The following is a 19975-nucleotide window of genomic DNA, read 5'->3' on the forward strand; positions in this document are numbered from 1 at the left end:
TTTTTAATCACAGTTCAAAACTTTAATTCACATTAAATCTGATCTCAGTGTATTCATTGTATATGTACAGAAAGCTGCAATACTGTTACAAGAACAATGTACATATGTAACAATGTGTGTGGGCAGTACAGGAAATGTTGGTGGAGATGATGTGAATATAACCCACGGTCTGAACCCATCCTGGATGAGGACGATGATGATGGAGTGTCACAGCAGAGACGTCAGAAAAATAAGCCTGGGCCAGCAGTCACGCAGCTTCACCCCCGTTCTCTGTGCCACGTTAGGCAGTTACATGTGTACACTCTGGTCAGCAACGAACCTCAAATCATGTAAAGCTCTGTCTTTATTTACCTCACAGCGAGGAAACCAGCGAGCACAGCAGGAAAAGCACAAACACCCCTCGCCCTCACCGAGGCTTTGTTTTCTGGCTGACATGCAGCTCAGGAACGTGAACACTGTAGTGAATCAGTGCACACACACAACTTCTTACTTTTCCATGCTGCTGCTCACAACCACTGCTGAGCCTGTGAACGCCACGCCTACCAAAGGAAAAGAAAAATGAAAAAGCAGTTGTACTCAAATCTCAAGTGGGCAGACTGGTTTTATCCAGTGGACACGAAGGATTTAAACAACCAAACAAAACTAAACCCATGAAAGTGTTTAAAGGTAAAACAGACCCCGCCTCCTCCTTCTGAGTTAATGAGCTTTGGTCAGAATACAGAGTGATTGTAAATAAGAGGCGGAGAGCTAAAGTTTTGAAGTAAGGCGACCGTGTATCTCCTCCAGGTCTCCATTCTTCAGATCTAGTCTGACTAATCCAGGCTTACATGATCCTGACCAAATCAGCTTACTTCAGTTCATCCAACATTAACATCCTCATCACACATGAAACTGTCTTCAAGAATCCAACTAGCTAAAACAATACCGATTTTGAAAGTGACTCCCAATGACATTAAAGGTTTTTTAAAAAGAAAACAAGCCTATAATCAGTAAATTCTGAAATATATAAGCTTAGTTAATATTTGTATTTATAACCAGCTCACTGCCAAAGTCTCTGATAAAAATCATGGGACACAAAACAAGATGGACTTGTGTGACTAATCTGCAAACTCTAGTTATACAACAGTAGTTAGAAACTCATTTAAAGCAGTTTTGTATGTAAATTGAAACATTTTAGCATGCGTATGTACTCATGATTAAACTGTGTTTATTTACTATATTTCAATAATCTAAATGTTTGACTTTATTTTTCCCTCACTTTGTTTTTGTAGAGCTACTTCCTAATACAGTAAAAGGTGGTACTGATTATGGGGAACACTTTACAGAAAGGCACTAATCCTGCAAAATACTTTTGAATATGGGTCCATTTGAATGGGATACACTAATTCGTATCTGCTGCCTCTATTAGTTAGTTTGTGTTATTGTGAGCATGCCTTCCATAGCCTAATGATATGGAGAGAGATTTACCTGATAAGGGTTGCCAATGTGTACAATATGATCCACAAGAGAAAACTAACACTTACAAATCTGTGCAGTAATTTGTGTGCAACTTTTCATTAGCACACACTTCAATCCACACACAAATACAAGCAATCTGACCACATGTAAAACTATTCTAAAAATTCATGCATCAGAACCTGAATACATTCTGATCATTTACACACAGTTCATTAAGATCAGCTTCACAAATCCTATAATCCCACCTTTCAAAAACCTTTCTGTGTGTGTCAAAAACTACACGTAACATTTCTCTCACTTACTCAAAAAACCTTAAATACGTTTGGATGAATCCCCTGATACACACAGATCACATCGCATGCCCATGTGGGGTAAGCCTGCATCGGCTTCCCTTCATTGGCTTCCTGTTAAATCCAGAATTCAAAATCCTGCTCCTCACATACAAGGTCTTAAATAATCAGGCCCCATCTTATCTTAATGACCTTGTAGTACCATATCACCCTATTAGAGCACTTCGCTCTCGCTCTGCAGGCCTACTTGTTGTTCCTAGAGTATTTAAAAGTAGAATGGGAGGCAGAGCCTTCAGTTTTCAGGTCCCTCTTCTGTGGAACCAGCTTCCAGTTTGGATTCAGGAGACAGACACTATCTCTACTTTCAAGATCAGGCTTCAAACTTTCCTTTTTGCTAAAGCATATAGTTAGGGCTGGACCAGGTGACCCTGAATCCTCCCTTAGTTATGCTACAATAGGTGTAGGCTGCCGGGGGATTCCCATGATGCACTGGGTGTTTCTACCTCACTATGTATTAACAGACCTCTCTGCATTGAATCATATCTGTTATTAACCTCTGTCTCTCTTCCACAGCATGTCTTTATCCTGTCTTCCTTCTCTCACCCCAACCAATCACAGCAGATGGCCCCGCCCCTCCCTGAGCCTGGTGCCGGAGGTTTCTTCCTGTTAAAAGGGAGTTTTTCCTTCCCACTGTCGCTAAAGTGCTGCTCACAGGGGGTCATATGATTGTTGGGTTTTTCTCTGCATGTAGTATTGTAGGGTCGACCTTACCATATAAAGAACCTTGAGGCAACTGTTGTTGTGATTTGGGGCTGTGTAAATAAAACTGAACAGAACTGAATGAGCTGTTCTGTTTATTTAGAAAAAGACACGCAGGTCTACACTTGAAGCAGTTTTACACTGGGAGCTTGGTGCATCTCATATTTGTGGATCTGTGCCAAGCTGGCACGGCTAAATTCGTCTCAAAACCCCACGTTGGCGTGCGAGGTGATCTGTGCACATCAGGCGATTCCACACATATGTAATGTTTTTAAATGAGTGAGAGAGATGTTACGTGTAGACATTTGTACACACAAAGGTTTTTGAAAAGTAAAATTATTGGATTCGTAAAGCTGAACTTAATAAACTGTGCATAAATAATCGTATTTATTCAGGTCTGGGTATACGCATTTGTAAAATGGTTTTCATGTGGTCAGATCGCTTCATATTTGTCTGTGGTGCCCCTGAAAAGTTGCACACAAATTATTGTACACATTTGTAAATGTTAGTTTACGCTTGTGGATCGTATTGTACACAGAAGCAAATTTCTCTCCATACAGTGAAGATATAGAAAAGCAGCTCACACAAGCCCACCTCAGTGAACCAAACTATATTCAGAGCCTTGGCTCATATGTTCAGCATTCGCTGTAAATCTGGTGAACAGCTCAGAAAAGACAAATATGAAGCTAATCTAAATGTCCAGTATTTAACCCGCTGGGCTCAGGTACATGTCAAATATGGACGAGTTCAGAATTAAGAGCAGCAAATAAATTAGAAAACTACATTTTAAAAAAACAATATGCTGTATTATATACATTTAACTCTGCGAGCAGACAGCATTTAATGGCCTCTTTCAGCTGTCACCTTTTCCAAACTGATGCCTTGCAGTCAGAAAGTCCCACATGCTGCTGGGGAGAGTCAGCACTCCTCTGATGTATTCAGAACCAATCACATTGCTACTAATGACTACTTTTGGAATGATTTAAAGTTCTACGACGTAACAGGAAGTAATGCGACTGTTATAGAGCTGTGAAGCTCTTCTGGGTGCACTGTGGAATCTGCAGACATAACTTTTCTGGAAAAAGGAAAATCGATTTTACAAGTTTTATTTTTCTTTTCTAAATAATCCTTTCAAACCTCCACATCATGGGGTTGATGCGCATCACCTAGATGATGACCATAAAGGAGCCCAACCTGCCAGCACAACTCAATAAAACCAAACAAAGGAAAGAATAAAGTTCAAAGCTCAGAGCTTATTTTCCTAGTGTGTTAGGTCGGCAGATAAGGCTGAGCAGTGATGTCATGCACACCGAGTGGAGCTGATTGGAAAAACGCTGAAACTGTCATTTGATTTCAGTTAGAATCACAATTTGAACGTGTTGCCAGTCTATGCTTCATATTTAAGTTGGCACAATAGCAAACACGCTTTGAGGTCGGCAAAGTATTTTCCACGAGCCCGTGACGTGGCCATGACTTTCCCCGAGAGGAGCAGCAGCACAGAGGCTGCCGTCGTGCGGCAGCAGCTGGGACTTTCAGACTCGGGCTGAAGCCCGGTTGTCAGGCCTGAACCTCAGTGATGAAACTAAACTAAAACAAGAGTGCAGTTTGTTTGTTTTTAATGTGTCATTGTCGTGGCGCCAAAGAGCCCTCAGACCACACAATCAGCCCTGCTTTTTGTTAGTGTGAGTGCGACCCCCCAGAGTTTGGGGGTACTGTAGTCCCCCCACCCCCCGTCTGTCCATGGCCTCTCCTGCCGTGGCCCAGGATACAGTGAGCGCTGCCGCAGCCTTCGTCGTCGTCGTCTCCCTCGCTCTCGGAGGAAGATTCTCCAAACTGTCGGGGCTTCTCGTAAATGCAGCAGCCTGAAACACAACAAGCAGCTCATGATGCCACAGGCTCACATGAAGCTCCAAGTTCGTCATTTCAAAATTAAAAATACTTTCACTTCAGAAACAGTAACTGCAGGAGCGTGTGATTAAACACATACTGTGTCTTTGATGTAGTAAGTGTGCAGAAGGCGGATGCTGAGGCAGGAGTCCGTGGTCTACTCAGGGCTTTAGCTGCATTTTAGTGCATGTTACACATGTGCACGGTACTGAGAAAGATTAAGGCTATTAAAATTAATTAGCTGAGCCTCGATTATGTCATGGGGAAAGTAATGAGATGCAATGCACCGTGACACGCTGAAGCACGTTCGGTACAGCTACTACTTGTTGTAATTACTTCATGCGTGTCATATACTGCAGTTAAACAGGAAAACCACGTGTACTGTACAGTCACTCGTGGTGCGCAGGTGTATATGGTCCAGGCTTTATAAATAAGTGTGCATCATTTGACTGAGTACAGTCTCTGCTGTGGACACACAGTTTCAACCATGCTGAGGGGAAATTAATGATACAAAAATAAATAAATAAAAAGAATCCTATGGAAAGCAGGGGTGCAGCGCGGCAGTACTAACGGTGCTGGGCAGCATAGCCAGTGTACTTTGTTGTCATTTCAAACTGGTTTTTCTTTTTCTTGCTTTCTTTCCTGATAATAAAACCACACAGTTCAGAGGAAAACGTCCAAATCGAGTTTCTTTCCAGGACAAACTTCATGAAACAGCTTTTTCAGGACTGACTCTGCAGCCCGGTGCCAAATATTCCATTGTTCCACACTCAGCATAAGAGTAAAATATCAGCTGTGTTGTTTTTGTGATTTAGTTTTAATTGTTTTATGATGACTTTCAATTATTTCATATTCTGCAGAATCCCAACAGACGAGCCACTGGACGCCCACAGAAAATCCCACTGATAACAACAACCCCACTGTGAAACATAAAATATACCACAGTGCAAGTTTTGGCACTGAACCTAAACAGTAAAAGAAAAAGTGCATCCAATACGTTTGCATTTGTTCCTCCTAAAATGTGACAGAGCAAAACACTGAAAACTGGTGGCAGACATATTTGAAATGCTTAATTACATTTCTCAGCCTGTGTGCTACGGAGAAAGATAAACTCACACTTTGAAGACCTTCTTCCCAAATGCTCGTTGTCGACAGTGTCACTGGACCACTCTACCTTCTTCTCAGTCTTCCTCTTCCTCAACTTGATTGTCAAGCTTCTTCCCTCCTGTAACATGTAAGAGGTCTACTGTGAGACATCGCAAACAAACCACAGTGTGAACTGTGAATCCTGCAGTCACACTCAATGACATCTATCATTTGTAGGACCTTCTTGTTGTCTCTATGGCGTCATGGGCATGCTATTGTTTCCTGCTCTCTGAAAAGTAAAACATGTCCTTGCTCAGGTGATGGAGCAGGTCACCTACTAATCAGAGGGTTGGTGGTTTGATCCCTGTCTGCTGCAGATACTAACCCCAAGGACTTATTCCTCTGATGTATCAGACTCTAAATGTGTATGGATGTTAGACAGATACAAGTGCTAATTGGCTAAGTTGTGGAAAGTGCTTTGAATGCTCAGAGCAGAAGCGTCTATATAAGAACCAGTCTATGTACCATGACCATCAGTTAGGCAAATTCTGACAATATAAGGAATAAATTGCAACTATTGAAATACTTCTAATTATGACAACATCTGCAGTAAACAGTCTGCATCAGTAGGACTACGAAGATTTGTGTAAAATGATACACAAAGTATGTTGTAGCCAAACACGAGTATGCCTCTTAATATCCTTTAAGACTTCTTCTTATTTAAAAGTCAAACATGACTATGCACATATTTAAAAAGAAATAAAAAATGCGCAACAAATTTTAAAAAAAGTCAAGCCGTGAGGGTTGGGAGGGGTTAATAACAAACTATTAAAGAGCACCTGCCTCAGAAATGACACAAAGCTGGGGTTACCGGGCATGTATGCTAGCAGAGACCATCCCTTTGCCCCGTGGTGCCTGCAGATGGGCCTGTCTGCGCTGCATCTAAACCCATTCTAAGTTAATGGAGGTCTGACTGTTTATCTGAGCAGGACAACTTGAAATATGATTTGAACAGAGTGTATTTAACATGTAAACCGGATGCTCCTGCTGCTTTAGACATTATGCAACAATACTACAGATTCGGGTTGTTAATTGAAAGCTGTTTAACTTTCACACAGCAACGCGGAGCTATTCAGCACTTAGCCCGCTATCGGCTTTCCCTAATGCTACCGCGCTACTAGCAGCCCTGTCATTTAAATAAGCCTAACGTAACTAACATATCAGGCCTCACGACGCTTCCCCCGTAATAACATAAACGCTGTATCTTCAATGTACACTGTCACTGGCTGCCAGAGCGGTCCAACTGTCTCAGGAACAGCTGTCCATCGTTTACCTGCTGGGGCGGCGGCGGCGTGCTCGTCTGAACGGTCTCCGTTATGGTCTCACTGGATGTTCCTGGAACCTCCGCCATCCCTGCAGCTGCTTTGCTAACGCTACCGTTAACTAGCTTAAAGATCCAAAAGAAACGAAGCAGAGCGTCAACAATGAGCGACACCGCGTTAGTCGACAGCTAACCGACTAACCTTCCGCTCTTTAACTCCAAAAATCGCACTGAATGGAAAAATGTCAACCCACAGTTACGAGGTGTGGGACAGCGGTGGCTACAGTCAAAGCACAAAACGCGTTAGCCAGGGTCGGAACGGAAACGTACGGCTCCTCGTTACAACTATCAGCTATGGGAACCATCATCACCCACAAAAAATAATCACATGACAGTAGTCGCTGGGCTACATCATTATATTATGTGTGGAATTTAAATGGTTTAGATAGTTAACTGGATAGAAAACTCTGTTTCCACAATTTATTTTATTTTTAAACTCGGGAAGGATGTTCCGGTTCCTCTTAGCTTTAACTTGAAACGCTGTGGGGAAGATATTTCCAGACGGACCAAGTGCGTTTCCTGTTGTCCGTGAAGATATAATATCCCGTCAACAAACAGCACCAAACCATACTGGAACATCGTTTTGTCACGGATTTAATTTTGTGTAAAGCTTCCATACAAACGTCTCTCCTCAGGTTGGCAGGGACAAAGTAGTGACGTTACACGGCTGTGGCTGGCATGCGTGGGCATTCTAGCGTGTAAAGTTACCGAGGATGTGGAGGACAGGTCCTGGTCCGAGTCTGAGGAGGGCAGCCAGACTCTGTTCCAGCACCCCACCTAAAGCTTCTCACACAAACAAACTTCGACCCCACGCCGAGAAGCAGAGGCGCAGACGAGTGCGGGAGGAGGGCATCCTATCGAGTCAGCATGGTGTAAGTTAGAATCAGAATCAGAATACTTTATTGATCCCTGGGGGAAATTATTTTTTGTTACAGTGCTCCATTTTAAACCAACATTAAGACAAGACAGACAATACGCTAACTAAGAATAGTACAATATATACATATATATACATACATACATACATAAGTCACTTATAAATAAATATTTGGAAAAGAAACATGTGTAGTTGAGAAAGTTAGAGGGAGGCAAAGCACTAAGGCTAAAGCTCTCTGCCAAATCCCCCAAGGAAAGAGTACTAGTGCGTTTGTGTGTATTTTTACAGATATACTGGCATCGTTGTATCGATAATAATAATGTAATAGTTTAATGCTGCACTCATTAGTTACCTCTGCCTCCCATTCTACTTTTAAATACTCTAGGAACAAGAAGTAGGCCTGCAGAGCGAGAGCCAAGTGCTCTAATAGGGTGATATGGTCCTACAAGGTCATTAAGATAAGATGGGGCCTGATTATTTAAGAGCTTGTATGTGAGGAGCAGGATTTTGAATTCTGGATTTAACAGGAAGCCAAAACAGGAGAAATCTGCTCTCTCTTTCTAGTCCCTGTCAGGACTCTTGCTGCAGCATTTTGGATCAGCTGAAGGCTTTAAGGGAGTTTTTAGGACTTCCTGATAATAATGAATTACAGTCGTCCAGCCTGGAAGTAATAAATGCATGAACTAGTTTTTCAGCGTCACTCTGAGACAGGATATTTCTAACTTTAGAGATGTTGCACAAATGGAAGAAAGCAGTCTTACATATGTGTTTAATATGTGCATTGAAGGACATGTCCTGGTCAAAAATGACTCCAAGGTTCCTCACAGCGTTACTGGAGGCCAAGGTAATGCCATCCAGAGTAAGAATCTGCTTAGATACCATATTTCTAAGCTTTTCAGGGCCGAGTACAATAACCTCAGTTTGATCTGAATTAAGAAGCAGAAAGTTAGAGGCCATCCAGGTCTTTATGTCTTTAAATGATGCTTTCATTTATTAAAGTTATTCAAACCTGCACAGCCATGTGTGAAATCAGTGGCTGCTTGTGCTGGAAAATCTGTCCAATGTGTCTGAATGGAAACAATCATGCAAAGCAGAGTGGGCTAAAATTCCTCCACAGTGATGTGAAAGAGTCCTTGGCTGTTAACTCAAACACTCGATTGGACGTCTTGAGGGTAGCACTACCAGTTATTGGGTTTAGGGGACAATTACTTTACACACTGTTGTGTTTCAACCGTGTTGACTTGTGACTTGTTCAGTGCTGTGCTAATGCACTCCATGATGTCATAAATATAGTTATGAGAGATATGATAGCTGAAGCTGCCAGTCAGACACGCTCTGATGTTTCTGTTTGCAGAGTGCTGAAGGTAAAGCAGTAAAGTGGAGTGAGAAGCAGAAGATTGCTTACACTGCTCCTACACCTCCTGGGGCAAAGAAAGGTGACTCTCCTGTAACCTCTGCTGGCTCGGCTGTCTCTTCTCCTCACAGGCTCTGAAAGTCCTTCTTCTTTTTCCCTGCAGACACTAGCTTACCGTTCCCATCGTGTTACAGTCCAGAGTATGTGGAGTCCAGCTGGTATCAGTGGTGGGAGAAAGAGGGATTCTTCAGTCCTGAGCAACATGTAAACATGTGAACTTGTTAAATCATTACTGTTGCAGTTAAAATGAATTCACTTTAATGCAGTTTTTTTGCAGTTTCTATGAAACAAACTGAGTAAGTGGTTAATCAGCTAAGCTGTAATACTAATGCAAATAAATACTTTTTATTTAGTGATGCAGAAAATGGATGAACTGTTTGAGAGCACTGATCAGAAAACATACATTTGTATTTGTCACAGACAGTTACTTCTACTTTGGTCATATTTTCAGGCGTCCAAAGTGACCTTTATGTCCTTTCTGACCTTGTCCTGCCAGCAGTGCGCTCTTTATTTGCTGTAAAGCAGTTTGTTTTTTCTACAATAATTATTTTTATTGTAGAAAAAATATTGCTTTGCTTCTTCTGTTCCTTTGACAGGAGAAGGCAGGTTGCTGTGATGTCCTCCTGTGTTGTTTTTGTTTTTCTCTCGGCAGGTGATGAAGCAGATTTTCAGTGGGTTTTTTTTCTCCCTCCCTCTTCATCTCGAGTTTTTCCTCCTCTTCTCCCCAACTTCTCTGTCCCTCATCTTTCCCGTCCCTCAGTCCTGTCCGTTCTAATTGCAATAACTTAAAATAAATAAATAATAATAATAAAGGTCGAATAAAATATGACAATCATGTGGTAAAAGCCATAACGATCTATTTGGGAAAATAAATCTGTTGTGCATTTTTCTGGGCCTTCAGAGGATCATTGTGATTGTGAAAACAGAAAAGTGCGTCTTCCTGAGATGTGATCACACTGCAAGCCTGACCACCTCAGATTTGGTCAGAGTGATCTGATTGTATTCAAGTTATCCAGGTAAAGGTGGCACGACGAGGAGCAAAAGAGACTTCACTCAGTCTCAAAGGTCCACCTTAATGTTCAGTTTCATTTGAATCTGAACATGTTTTTTTAATCCTTAGAAGTCAAGTCAATATTTTCAATAATTACAAAGTATACGTTACTAAAGCACGAGCAACAGCACTACGAGATATTTGATTACAGCAAAGGAAAAAGTTGTTCTGTAGAGCGAGTGTGCACACATGCACGCCAGTAACGTGTTTCCCTTCCTGCTCTCAGGAACGGCTGCCCCACGCTGGGGATCGGACCTTCTCTCTGTGTATTCCTCCACCAAACGTGACTGGTACTCTGCACCTGGGCCACGCTCTGACAGTAGCTGTAGAGGATGCGCTGGTTCGATGGTAACTATCAACAGCAGAGCAGCATGTTGTCTTTGTTCTCTGAGCTCACGTGTTGATGGTTTGTATCCATCAGGAGACGGATGCAGGGCTGCAGAGTGCTGTGGGTGCCTGGATGTGACCATGCAGGTATCGCAACGCAGGTACGCGTGATGACGGTTTGGCTCACATGTTCTCAGGTGTCCCTCAGAGTAACATCAAAATATGGAAACACATTTGTATCATGATTGTGGCACATGCTCAGTGCTGAGAGTGTCGATGTGCTCGTGTTTTAGACGGTGGTGGAGAGGAGACTGCTGAGGCAAACAGGGAAGCACAGACGAGACTTTACGAGGGACGAGTTTCTGGAGGAGGTGTGGAAGTGGAAGAATGAGTGAGTCTTCACATCTGGACTTCTGAGCACATCTGCTGTGTGGCCTGCACGGTGTTTGCTGAGTTTTGAGCCTCTGTTGCAGGAAAGGAGACGAGATCTACCACCAGCTGAGGAAGCTTGGAGCTTCTCTGGACTGGAGCAGAGCCTGTTTCACCATGGACCCAGTAAGAGTGGAGTCACACATGTTCCTTACTCTGCGATTCAACGTGTTGATGGAGTTTTACGTATGAAACCATCCCAGAAAGATGATCTCAACCATCCTAACGAGCTGATTTATGAAACTGTACAAATAACTGCAGCAGCGGTACAAAGAGAGACGAATATGAAACTGTGGTGCGATGTAAGCACATACACCACATACACACGATGGGTAGAGATGATAAGTCATTCCCAGCGTCCCTGTTTCCAGTAAGGCAGATTTATTTATTTGTAGCCATCTCTGCCTCCTCACCACGGCACACGCAGGCTCGTCTAAACGAGAAATCGCACCATCCTGTGGCCTCTCCAGGAAAATGAAAGTGCCGTAAGAATTGCAGAGTGAAACACTGAAGCTGAGCTGTAAAGCTGCAGTGGTGAATGGGGCAAAGCACCTTCAACTGTTTATCCTGCTTTTGTGATTTGATTTCAGGGTTTTAGCAGAGCTGTAACTGCAGCGTTTGTCCGACTGTGTGACTCTGGTCTAATTTATCGCTCAGAGGGTTTGGTCAGCTGGAGCTGTGCCCTGGAATCTGCCATCTCTGACATAGAGGTGAGACAGCTTTACATAAATGGATAGCAAATGCAACAAGTGGACAGAATAATAGAGACAGTAATGTGTCTTCTCCCCAACCTAAAGTTACTCGTATCCAGGGGTCCAGACAGCTTTCAGATTGATTAACAACTTGTATATAAGTGGCTTTTTTATATAAGAACGTGTACAAGGTTTGACTTTGCTTGTTCCTTAGCACATGGACATTAATGTCATATCTAAAACTAAAGGTTATGGGAAGAACTCAGAGACCATGTGTGTGCTGAAAACGGTACCAAACCTGCTCTTTGCCTCCACGTGAACAATAAAACCTTCAGCATGTGTTTGCATGTCTAATGCTACAGTCTGATAATGTGGAGCTCACATGAGCACTCGCTGTACGCTTTTTAGATGAGCTACAGAGCAGAGTGTGCCTCTGATATAATATCACTTGAACTCATCATCAGGTGGACTCGAAGGAGCTCTCCGGCCGGACCATGTTGTCTGTTCCTGGCTATGAACACAAGGTGGAGTTTGGATCGATGCTGAGCTTTGCGTACCCCGTAGAAGGCCACGGTGCGTGTCGGGACCATCCTGGGACATGGTGTGTCCTGTGTTTTGTACATTGATCCTCTTCTCTGTATTTTAGACACCGAGGTGGTGGTGTCCACCACCCGTCCAGAGACTATGCTGGGAGACGTGGCCATAGCTGTTCACCCTGATGATCCTCGATACCAGGCCAGTTGTTTATGTTAGATACTCTGGGAGTGTCTCAGTGGGAGTGTTTGACAATATTTCAGGACAATAAACAGTACAGATCTCCTACACCGCTCAGTGTGTTGTAACATCAGTGAGCTGAAAACACGACGACTGATTTAAATGACCTCCTCAACATGTCCTGAAGGTCTCCAGAGGCCTGCTAATGAACTAATCGTGTGATTCAGGTGTGTTGACCCAGGGTGAGATCTAAACCTGCAGGACGCCGGCCCTCGAGGCCTGGGGTTGGACACCCCTGCACTACAGCATCAGGAAGCCTGGAGGCCAAATGGATGAACTGCAGGCTGGAAGAGTGGATACCACGTGAGCAGCGTGACGCTTGTTTAACGGAGCGTGTCTTTGCTTCTTCCAGACTGTTCATGGGAAGCACTGCAGACATCCTTTCACCGACAGACTGTTACCCATCATCACTGATTCTATGGTGGACGTGGAGCTTGGAACTGGTGACGACCACACCTGACACCTGACGTGACACTGTTCCTGTGGATGTGTTCAGCCCTCTGACCCGTGGTATCCGCCCACTTCCTGTTTGTCTTTTGCAGGTGCAGTGAAGGTGACTCCTGCTCATGACCACACAGACTTTGTCCTCTCACAGAGACACTCACTTCCACGCCTGACTGTGATTGCTGGCGATGGGATGATGACAGGGTCCTGTGGACAGTGGCTGGAGGTGCTGTGTTACCTGTTTGTATACGTGTGTGAGTTTGTTGTGTGTCTTTGGGTTTCACTGTTCTTTTTCTTTGTGAAGGGAGTGAAGCGTTTTGATGCCAGACAGCTGGTTGTGGATGCTCTGGTTGAGAAAAGACTGTTCAGAGGAAGAAAAGCTCATGCCATGAGTTTACCCGTCTGCAGGTACAGCAGCGCATGCACGCTCAACGTCTGAGTGTTTGCTCTAAAGGAACTGGATGGACCGTGTTGTGTGCAGAGTCTTTTCATTAGAGCGTTTTGTGCCAGCTGACACCATAGTACAGAGTTTGAACTGGTTTTTGTGTCGGTGCATCGATTAAAGGGAAAGCCTGAATGCTTGATCCCTCGCAGTGACCAGCTCAGAGGGCTCGGTTTTGCTTTTGGGGAATTTTGCCGTCGTGGGTTAGCTCCACTTGTCCCCTCGGAGCAGAGGTCGGTAATTAATTTCCCACAAAGCCACATGAGAAGCTGGGACTGCTGTGAGGGGCGCACGAATATATCCTGATCTCTTTATATGAAGCTTATTAGCCCTCAGTCTCTCACGTGGTCCCGGACCCCAAATCAGTACAAAGCTGTCTATATGAGAACCTTATGATCACAGTTAATTCATCCATAGGACAGCAGGGGGCACTGCAGGACTTGATGCAGAGTAAACAGTAGAAATTGTAATGGTCTACATCAGGGGTGTCCAACTCCAGGCCTCGTGTCCTGCAGGTTGAGATGTGTCCTTGATTTAAATGACCTCCTCAACATGTCCTGCAGTTCTCCAGAGGCCTGCTAATGAACTAATCGTGTGATTCAGGTGTGTTGACCCAGGGTGAGATCTAAAACCTGCAGGGTGCCGGCCCTCGAGGCCTGAAGGTCCCACCTCTTGTCAATATAGTCTCCAGATCTCGCCTATCAGGGATTTTGGACCAGTATAATAGCCACTACTCTTCATCACCATCATCAAAACACCAAATCAGAGAATTTGTTTAATTTTTTTAAAGGAGCGCTTCCACAGCTTTCCCATGACTTGAAATAATGCCAATGCGCACTGAAGTAGTTCTTTTTATGCCTTTCTTTCCTTTAATTTGTCACCTGTCTATAGCTTTGCTCGATCAGCCAAGAAAAACATTCAGTCCTCTTCAGAATAAATTGTTTAATTGTTTAAACAAGTGAAGAGCACAGCTGTCTGCCTCTTTACTTTATATCCATCACCAGATTTTTGAATGCTTCGCTTGTTTCCATGTACAAAGTCTTCAGTTTTATTTATACAGTCGCCTCAAGGTGTTTTATATGGTAAGGTCGACCCTACAATACTACATGCAGAGAAAAACCCAACAATCATATGACCCCCTATGAGCAGCACTTTGGCGACAGTGGGAAGGAAAAACTCCCTTTTAACAGGAAGAAACCTCCGGCAGAACCAGGCTCAGGGAGGGGCGGGGCCATCTGCTGTGATTGGTTGGGGTGAGAGAAGGAAGACAGGATAAAGACATGCTGTGGAAGAGAGACAGAGGTTAATAACAGATATGATTCAATGCAGAGAGGTCTGTTAATACATAGTGAGTGAGAAAGGTGACTGGAAAGGAAAAACTCAGTGCATCATGGGAATCCCCCGGCAGCCTACGTCTATTGCAGCATAACTAAGGGAGGATTCAGGGTCACCTGGTCCAGCCCTAACTATATGGTTTAGCAAAAAGGAAAGTTTGAAGCCTAATCTTGAAAGTAGAGATAGTGTCTGTCTCCTGAATCCAAACTGGAAGCTGGTTCCACAGAAGAGGGGCCTGAAAACTGAAGGCTCTGCCTCCCATTCTACTTTTAAATACTCTAGGAACAACAAGTAGGCCTGCAGAGCGAGAGCGGAGCGCTCTAATAGGGTGATATGGTACTACAAGGTCATTAAGATGAGATGGGGCCTGATTATTATTTATTTTTCCTGCTCATTTGCAGATGTTCTTCTTTGTGGTTTCTCTTTCCTGATTCTTTTTTCCACTCTCCTCTCTGTTTTAGCCGCTCAGGAGACATCATTGAACCTCTTCTAAGAAACCAATGGTTTGTCCGGTGTGATGTAATGGCAAAAAAAGCTGTGCAGGTCAGTTTACAGCTGTATCGATTCCATGACTTGCTTTCAAAAGTAAAATTTGTGAAAAAGTTCCCGGGTCACTATCGTCACAGAGGTGTGGTCTTTCCCGGTCAGGCTGTCGAGGAAAGACGGCTGGAAATCATTCCTGAGTACTACACAAAGACGTGGAAGAACTGGCTGTCCAACATCAGGTTGTGTGGCAGCGTGTGTCGTCAGTGACATGTGTGAAATGACACCACTCTCACAATAATGCAGCTCTTGTCACAGAACATGTGGGTTGTGAACAATGTGCCTCTGTTTGCTGTGCAGTGACTGGTGCATATCCAGGCAGCTCTGGTGGGGTCATCAGATCCCTGCCTACAAAGTGATGCTTCCGAGTTATGAGGGACAACAAGAGGTTAGTGTGTGGGAAAACTTCCAAAAACAGCACGCTTGTGTCGCCTGTGATTGACAGTTTCATGCAGAGGAACCAAAAGGACTGCACAGAGTTTGTAGATTATTTTGTGAATTATCTGATAATCCCTACATTGTACACCAGTGTCAGTCTGTTCCAGTCTGCAGTGTGTGTGTGTGTGTGTGCGTGCAGGAGCAGTGGGTTTGGGGACGCAGCGAGGACGAGGCCCGTCAGAGAGCTGCTGTCAAATATGGATTGAAGCCAGATGCCGTCACATTGACTCGGGGTGACTCGCCTCCCTCCTGACCTTTAACCTGCTGCTGTATCTACACATTGTTACCTTATTGTGTGAATGCCGTGAGGCGTTCACACTATTGTGTTCCTGTTTCTCTTTAAACTTTATTATTATTCTAAAATTTATCAATTTTTTGCTGCTGAACTAGTCCCTCAGTTTTCAGCCGATTTTCACCAATCAAACTTTAAATTGTTCTGCTCTTTCTGCTGAAGCGTGATATATCTTTTGGTGCTCATAACTCTTGTACTTTTTGAGATATTAAGCTTTTTGGCCCATTTTGCTGGATGGGACCACATTATCAGTGTGATCACCAGTTTGGTTTGCCGGGCCGAGCCGTGTTTTAGCTCAGTGAGATGAGCAGCTGTTCTCCGAGCGAGAGGCCCGGGTTCGAATCCCGCTTATGACATAAGAAGCTTCAGTTAACACTTCAATTTTTTAAACTCTTTTCAACACAAATTTCAGCTTCTTCACCTCTTTTCAGCAGACAGTTCTCCTCCTGCTGTTTTCAGATTCCACTACATGCCATTTACGCTGCATTTTTGCAGGAAATGCAACTTTTTCTAGTTATTTGTTGCTGTTGTTTTTTCTGTAAACCACTAATATGACTGTGCTACTGCCGGCTAAATGACGAGGACAAGGATTCGCTGATCTAATGAGACGGGTCTGAACATGTTCATGATTATTACACACTGCTGTGTAAAAGTATTAGTTGCCTACTTGATAGTTTGGTAGGTTTTTTGGTGCATGTCTGTCACACGTTTCAGGTTGTGAAGCAGGTTTTATGTCAGGCTAAGATAACCAGCAGGCTTCAGACTCCAAACGCCTGCTGCCACCCTCGCTGTAGGAACTTGAGTGTTGTGTTGCTAATGAGTCGTTCACACTGAGCCAGTCTTCTTTGTAGAATTATTTCAAGTCGGCTACATTGAGGGTGTTTTTGTGAGGCGACCCTTCCTGTTCTTGTCAGCAGTGGTTTCCTCCTCGAACTCTCCCGTGGAGGCCATGTTTGCCTGCTCTCATTCAGGTTGTTGAATCGCGAGCTCTGACCTTAACTGAGACGACCGAGGTCTTCTTTTGATGTTCTAGCTTCTTCTGTGACCTCCCGGATGAGTCGTCGGTGCACTCTGAGTAATTTTGTCAGACTGGTCGCTCCTGTGAAGGTTCGCACTGCTTTCTCCATGTGTGGATGACTGATGGTAAATGCCTCTGTACTCGTGTCGGAGTCACAGATGTCAGTGGTTGGATCTCAGTGTGCTGGTTTTTGACATCTTCTGGCTTACTTCACTTTGTCTGCCTTTCTTAGTTGAACAGCTGGGTTTGGATAGCTTTTTCTCCTGTATAAATTTAAAAAGTCTTTTTTTAAGTTTACTTATTTTTGTCTAATATAAAACTGTTTGATGATCTGAAACGTGTGACAAAAATGGTAATGGGTCCAGTTAGTGGTTTACTGAGCTGGACTGTTGATGTTGAGATAAACTGAAAGGATGTGAGGTGTGTCAGAATTCAGCTACATTGTTCCCTGTTTCAGACCCAGATGTCTTGGATACATGGTTTTCCTCTGCGCTCTTTCCCTTTGCCATGCTTGGCTGGCCAGATCAGGTACTGGACTTCCTCTGACTGAATGTAAAAAGAAGCAACCCTCATCCCTAACCCACCCACTCTTTCCACAGACCGCTGACCTGCAGCAGTTTTACCCTAACTCTGTCCTGGAGACGGGCAGTGACCTCATCTTTTTCTGGGTTGCCAGGATGGTGATGCTTGGAACAGAGCTGACCGGGCAGCTACCCTTTAAACAGGTTACTTATAATAATGAGAAAATAGACTACAGCCTCAGCATATCCTGTTATTTTATTTTTGTCTCTCATCCCGTTTCCTTCCTGTCTCTTAGGTCCTGTTTCATTCACTAGTGAGAGATAAATATGGCAGAAAAATGAGTAAATCTCTGGGAAATGTCATCGACCCCTTAGACGTTATACACGGAGTCTCTTTGGAGGTAAAAAGGCCGTAATGACTGTCTGACATCCGTCTCACTCAGTGAAGAGCCCCGGCATCTTTAAACTAGTGTCAGAAACATCATGTTAGCGTCTGTTTTGTTGTTACGCTCTATTTTAAGGAAATTTGCTCATTCTAGACGTCTTAAAGAAAAGCAGTTATTGATTTGTCTTTACTGCTACAGCGCGGTGTAGAGAGCTAACAACAGCTGGCGAAAGATTGCATTTTTATTTTGTCTCACAGCCTCTGAGTTGCTGAGAAGATGCATAGCAGAGTTGTAAGCAGTACAGCTGTCACCGCGGCACAGCCGTCTGCTCTTCACTTTAAACGATGTGGTTTCCTCCGTCCTCTTAGAGACTTCAAGCAAAAGTGAAGGAGGGGAACCTGGATCCGAGGGAGCAGCTGGTTGCAATGGAAGCACAGGTCAGCTCCCCTCCCTCCCGACTCGTTCTTTCTCTTTATTCCCACTCTTATCTGTCTGCTACATCTGCTTCCCCACAGAGGAAGGACTTCCCCGCGGGGATCCCAGAGTGTGGGACTGATGCTCTGCGCTTTGCCCTTTGCTCTCACAAAATGCAGGGTGAGTGAGTCCCTCCTCTGACGGGAAGCAATTTGTCAGAGCGAATGAATGTGGAAGACAGCGTCACGGGAAAGAAGATGTGATGCATATGTTCACTAGAGTTAAAAGTGACTGCATAACATATTATTGATCCCTGTTTCACATAAAGCCAGCCGTCATTACAACACAGAAGGTTAAAACCATCTCGGGTACCTTCAAGTAGCTTATGAGATGTTATCAGGGTGATAACATCTCATCTTTCATCACAGTCAGAGGTTCCTAACTTGTAACTAACTGCTGGGGAGCAGAACAATCAAACAAGTGATCCATGTTAGACCGGTGGGCTGCTGCTTTGTCTTTTTACTGTGTGTAACGTTTTCACTTTTGCCTGTTGTCAGGAGAAGACATCAGTCTGTCTGTCGCTCAGGTTCTGAGCTGCAGACACTTCTGTAATAAGATGTGGCAGACCTTAAGGTTCACATTGGGAGTGCTGAGTGAGAACGGAGCAACACTGGAAACTATAGCAAAGGTACAGCAAGAACGATGTCAGACGATTTGGAACGCTTCTTCTTACCTTATAGACTTGTTGTTGTTTGAAAAAGGCTGTGTGTGTGTGTGGCGTTTTGTTTTTTGAAGGACTGAGCCTACATATCAGAGTATGAGCACTGAGCTGTGTTGAATGTAACACAAGTGTAAAAAGAGAGGAAAGTGTTTTTGTACAAAGGCTGTCAGAGGTTCTCTATAGCAAGGGAAAGAAGTTTGTCCCTCATAAACACAGAGTCCTGGGCGTCTCCACGGTCCTGTCAAAACATAGAAGCAGACTAATACAACAACACTGGCTGCCTCGCACAGAGTGATCAGGTCAGCTGACCAGTTACCATGGAGCTCTCTGACTCAATTATCTATCTGCTGATCCTAAAAGATCTTTTTTTGGTTTTTTTTCGTTGAGTCGGATCCAAAGCTGGAGGAAACTCGTTGTTGTTCTTCACAACACAGGGACCAAACATGCACACCAAGAGAAATACACCAGGTTAAAATGAACTACAGTTCTTCTCAAATATCAAAATGCATCATGACAGCTTTGTTTTAACGGCGTGGACACTGAGGCTACGTCCACACTAATGCCTTTGAAAACTCAGTTTTCTCTACGGTTTGGCCTCCCGTCCACACTGAGACGCGGCGCAGTGTGGACACTCGAAAACGATGACGCATGTTGGTCATGTGATGCAGTCATGTGACCAATTCAACAAAGATAGCGGAGGGCATTATACAGCAGTTGTTTTGATTGCTCTCAATTTTGACAGCCCTAAAAAAAGATGAATATCAGATAGCTTTTCTTCAAATTCTTTAGTTCTCACTCGTTTTTGCGCAGGACTGCACGTAAGCGTTTTGGGCCGTTTCAATGTGGACGCACAACTGTGAAAACGGCTGAAAACGAGTGTTTTCAGACAAAAACGCCGTTTTCAAATCTATCCGGGCGAGTGTGGACGTAGTCTGAGCACGACACGCTGACCCCCCACTCCCACTTTACAAACAGCTGTGCCGTCTCTCAGAGGTT

At 44.0% G+C, this 19975-nt stretch overlaps 2 protein-coding genes and 1 long non-coding RNA gene across 6 annotated transcripts in view; 1 reads left to right on the forward strand and 2 right to left on the reverse strand.

Moving 5' to 3' along the window:
• On the reverse strand, positions 1-7352 carry ppp1r11 (protein phosphatase 1, regulatory (inhibitor) subunit 11). Its single transcript, XM_026156509.2, has 3 exons — positions 6814-7352; positions 5511-5619; positions 1-4369 (listed from the first exon to the last, which is right to left on the reverse strand). The coding sequence occupies exons 1-3, from the start codon at positions 6889-6891 to the stop codon at positions 4185-4187; spliced, it is 372 nt and encodes a 123-aa protein (XP_026012294.1). The 5' UTR covers positions 6892-7352; the 3' UTR covers positions 1-4184.
• Positions 7300-19975, forward strand: part of vars2 (valyl-tRNA synthetase 2, mitochondrial) — a 19630-nt gene continuing 6954 nt past the window's right edge. For 2 of the 4 annotated variants that reach the window (XR_013904644.1, XM_026156502.2), the window contains exons 1-23: positions 7300-7733; positions 9093-9174; positions 9256-9356; positions 10430-10551; positions 10625-10691; positions 10824-10921; positions 11004-11085; positions 11550-11669; positions 12116-12224; positions 12298-12386; positions 12778-12868; positions 12968-13095; positions 13174-13277; positions 15108-15189; positions 15295-15371; positions 15490-15577; positions 15767-15860; positions 17395-17465; positions 17537-17662; positions 17755-17859; positions 18213-18281; positions 18360-18438; positions 18816-18946. Coding sequence is in view for 3 of the 4 variants with exons in the window: in XM_026156502.2 (XP_026012287.2) it covers positions 7575-7733; positions 9093-9174; positions 9256-9356; positions 10430-10551; positions 10625-10691; positions 10824-10921; positions 11004-11085; positions 11550-11669; positions 12116-12224; positions 12298-12386; positions 12778-12868; positions 12968-13095; positions 13174-13277; positions 15108-15189; positions 15295-15371; positions 15490-15577; positions 15767-15860; positions 17395-17465; positions 17537-17662; positions 17755-17859; positions 18213-18281; positions 18360-18438; positions 18816-18946 (2274 nt within the window). In the remaining variant the exon portion in view is untranslated. The remainder of the gene's footprint in view (positions 7734-9092; positions 9175-9255; positions 9357-10429; positions 10552-10624; positions 10692-10823; positions 10922-11003; positions 11086-11549; positions 11670-12115; positions 12225-12297; positions 12387-12777; positions 12869-12967; positions 13096-13173; positions 13278-15107; positions 15190-15294; positions 15372-15489; positions 15578-15766; positions 15861-17394; positions 17466-17536; positions 17663-17754; positions 17860-18212; positions 18282-18359; positions 18439-18815; positions 18947-19975) is intronic. The other 2 variants (XM_026156500.2, XM_080296279.1) reach the window with 2 other exon arrangements.
• Positions 14239-19975, reverse strand: part of LOC145423598 (uncharacterized) — a 16816-nt gene continuing 11079 nt past the window's right edge. The window contains exon 2 of the long non-coding RNA XR_013904653.1: positions 14239-14594. This is a non-coding gene — a long non-coding RNA (uncharacterized LOC145423598). The remainder of the gene's footprint in view (positions 14595-19975) is intronic.

This window comes from Astatotilapia calliptera, chromosome 22, assembly GCF_964374335.1.
Source record: "Astatotilapia calliptera chromosome 22, fAstCal68.1, whole genome shotgun sequence".
Taxonomy (NCBI): domain Eukaryota; kingdom Metazoa; phylum Chordata; class Actinopteri; order Cichliformes; family Cichlidae; genus Astatotilapia; species Astatotilapia calliptera.

Excerpts from the sequence above, each read along its gene's own strand:
- ppp1r11 (XM_026156509.2), bottom strand. The coding sequence starts at position 6,891 with ATGGCGGAGGTTCCAGGAACATCCAGTGAGACCATAACGGAGACCGTT. Across the intron at positions 5,620-6,813 it reads CGCCGCCGCCGCCCCAGCAG|GAGGGAAGAAGCTTGACAAT; the intron begins GTAAACGATGGA and ends TACATGTTACAG. Across the intron at positions 4,370-5,510 it reads GGGAAGAAGGTCTTCAAAGT|GCTGCTGCATTTACGAGAAG; the intron begins GTGAGTTTATCT and ends GTTGTGTTTCAG.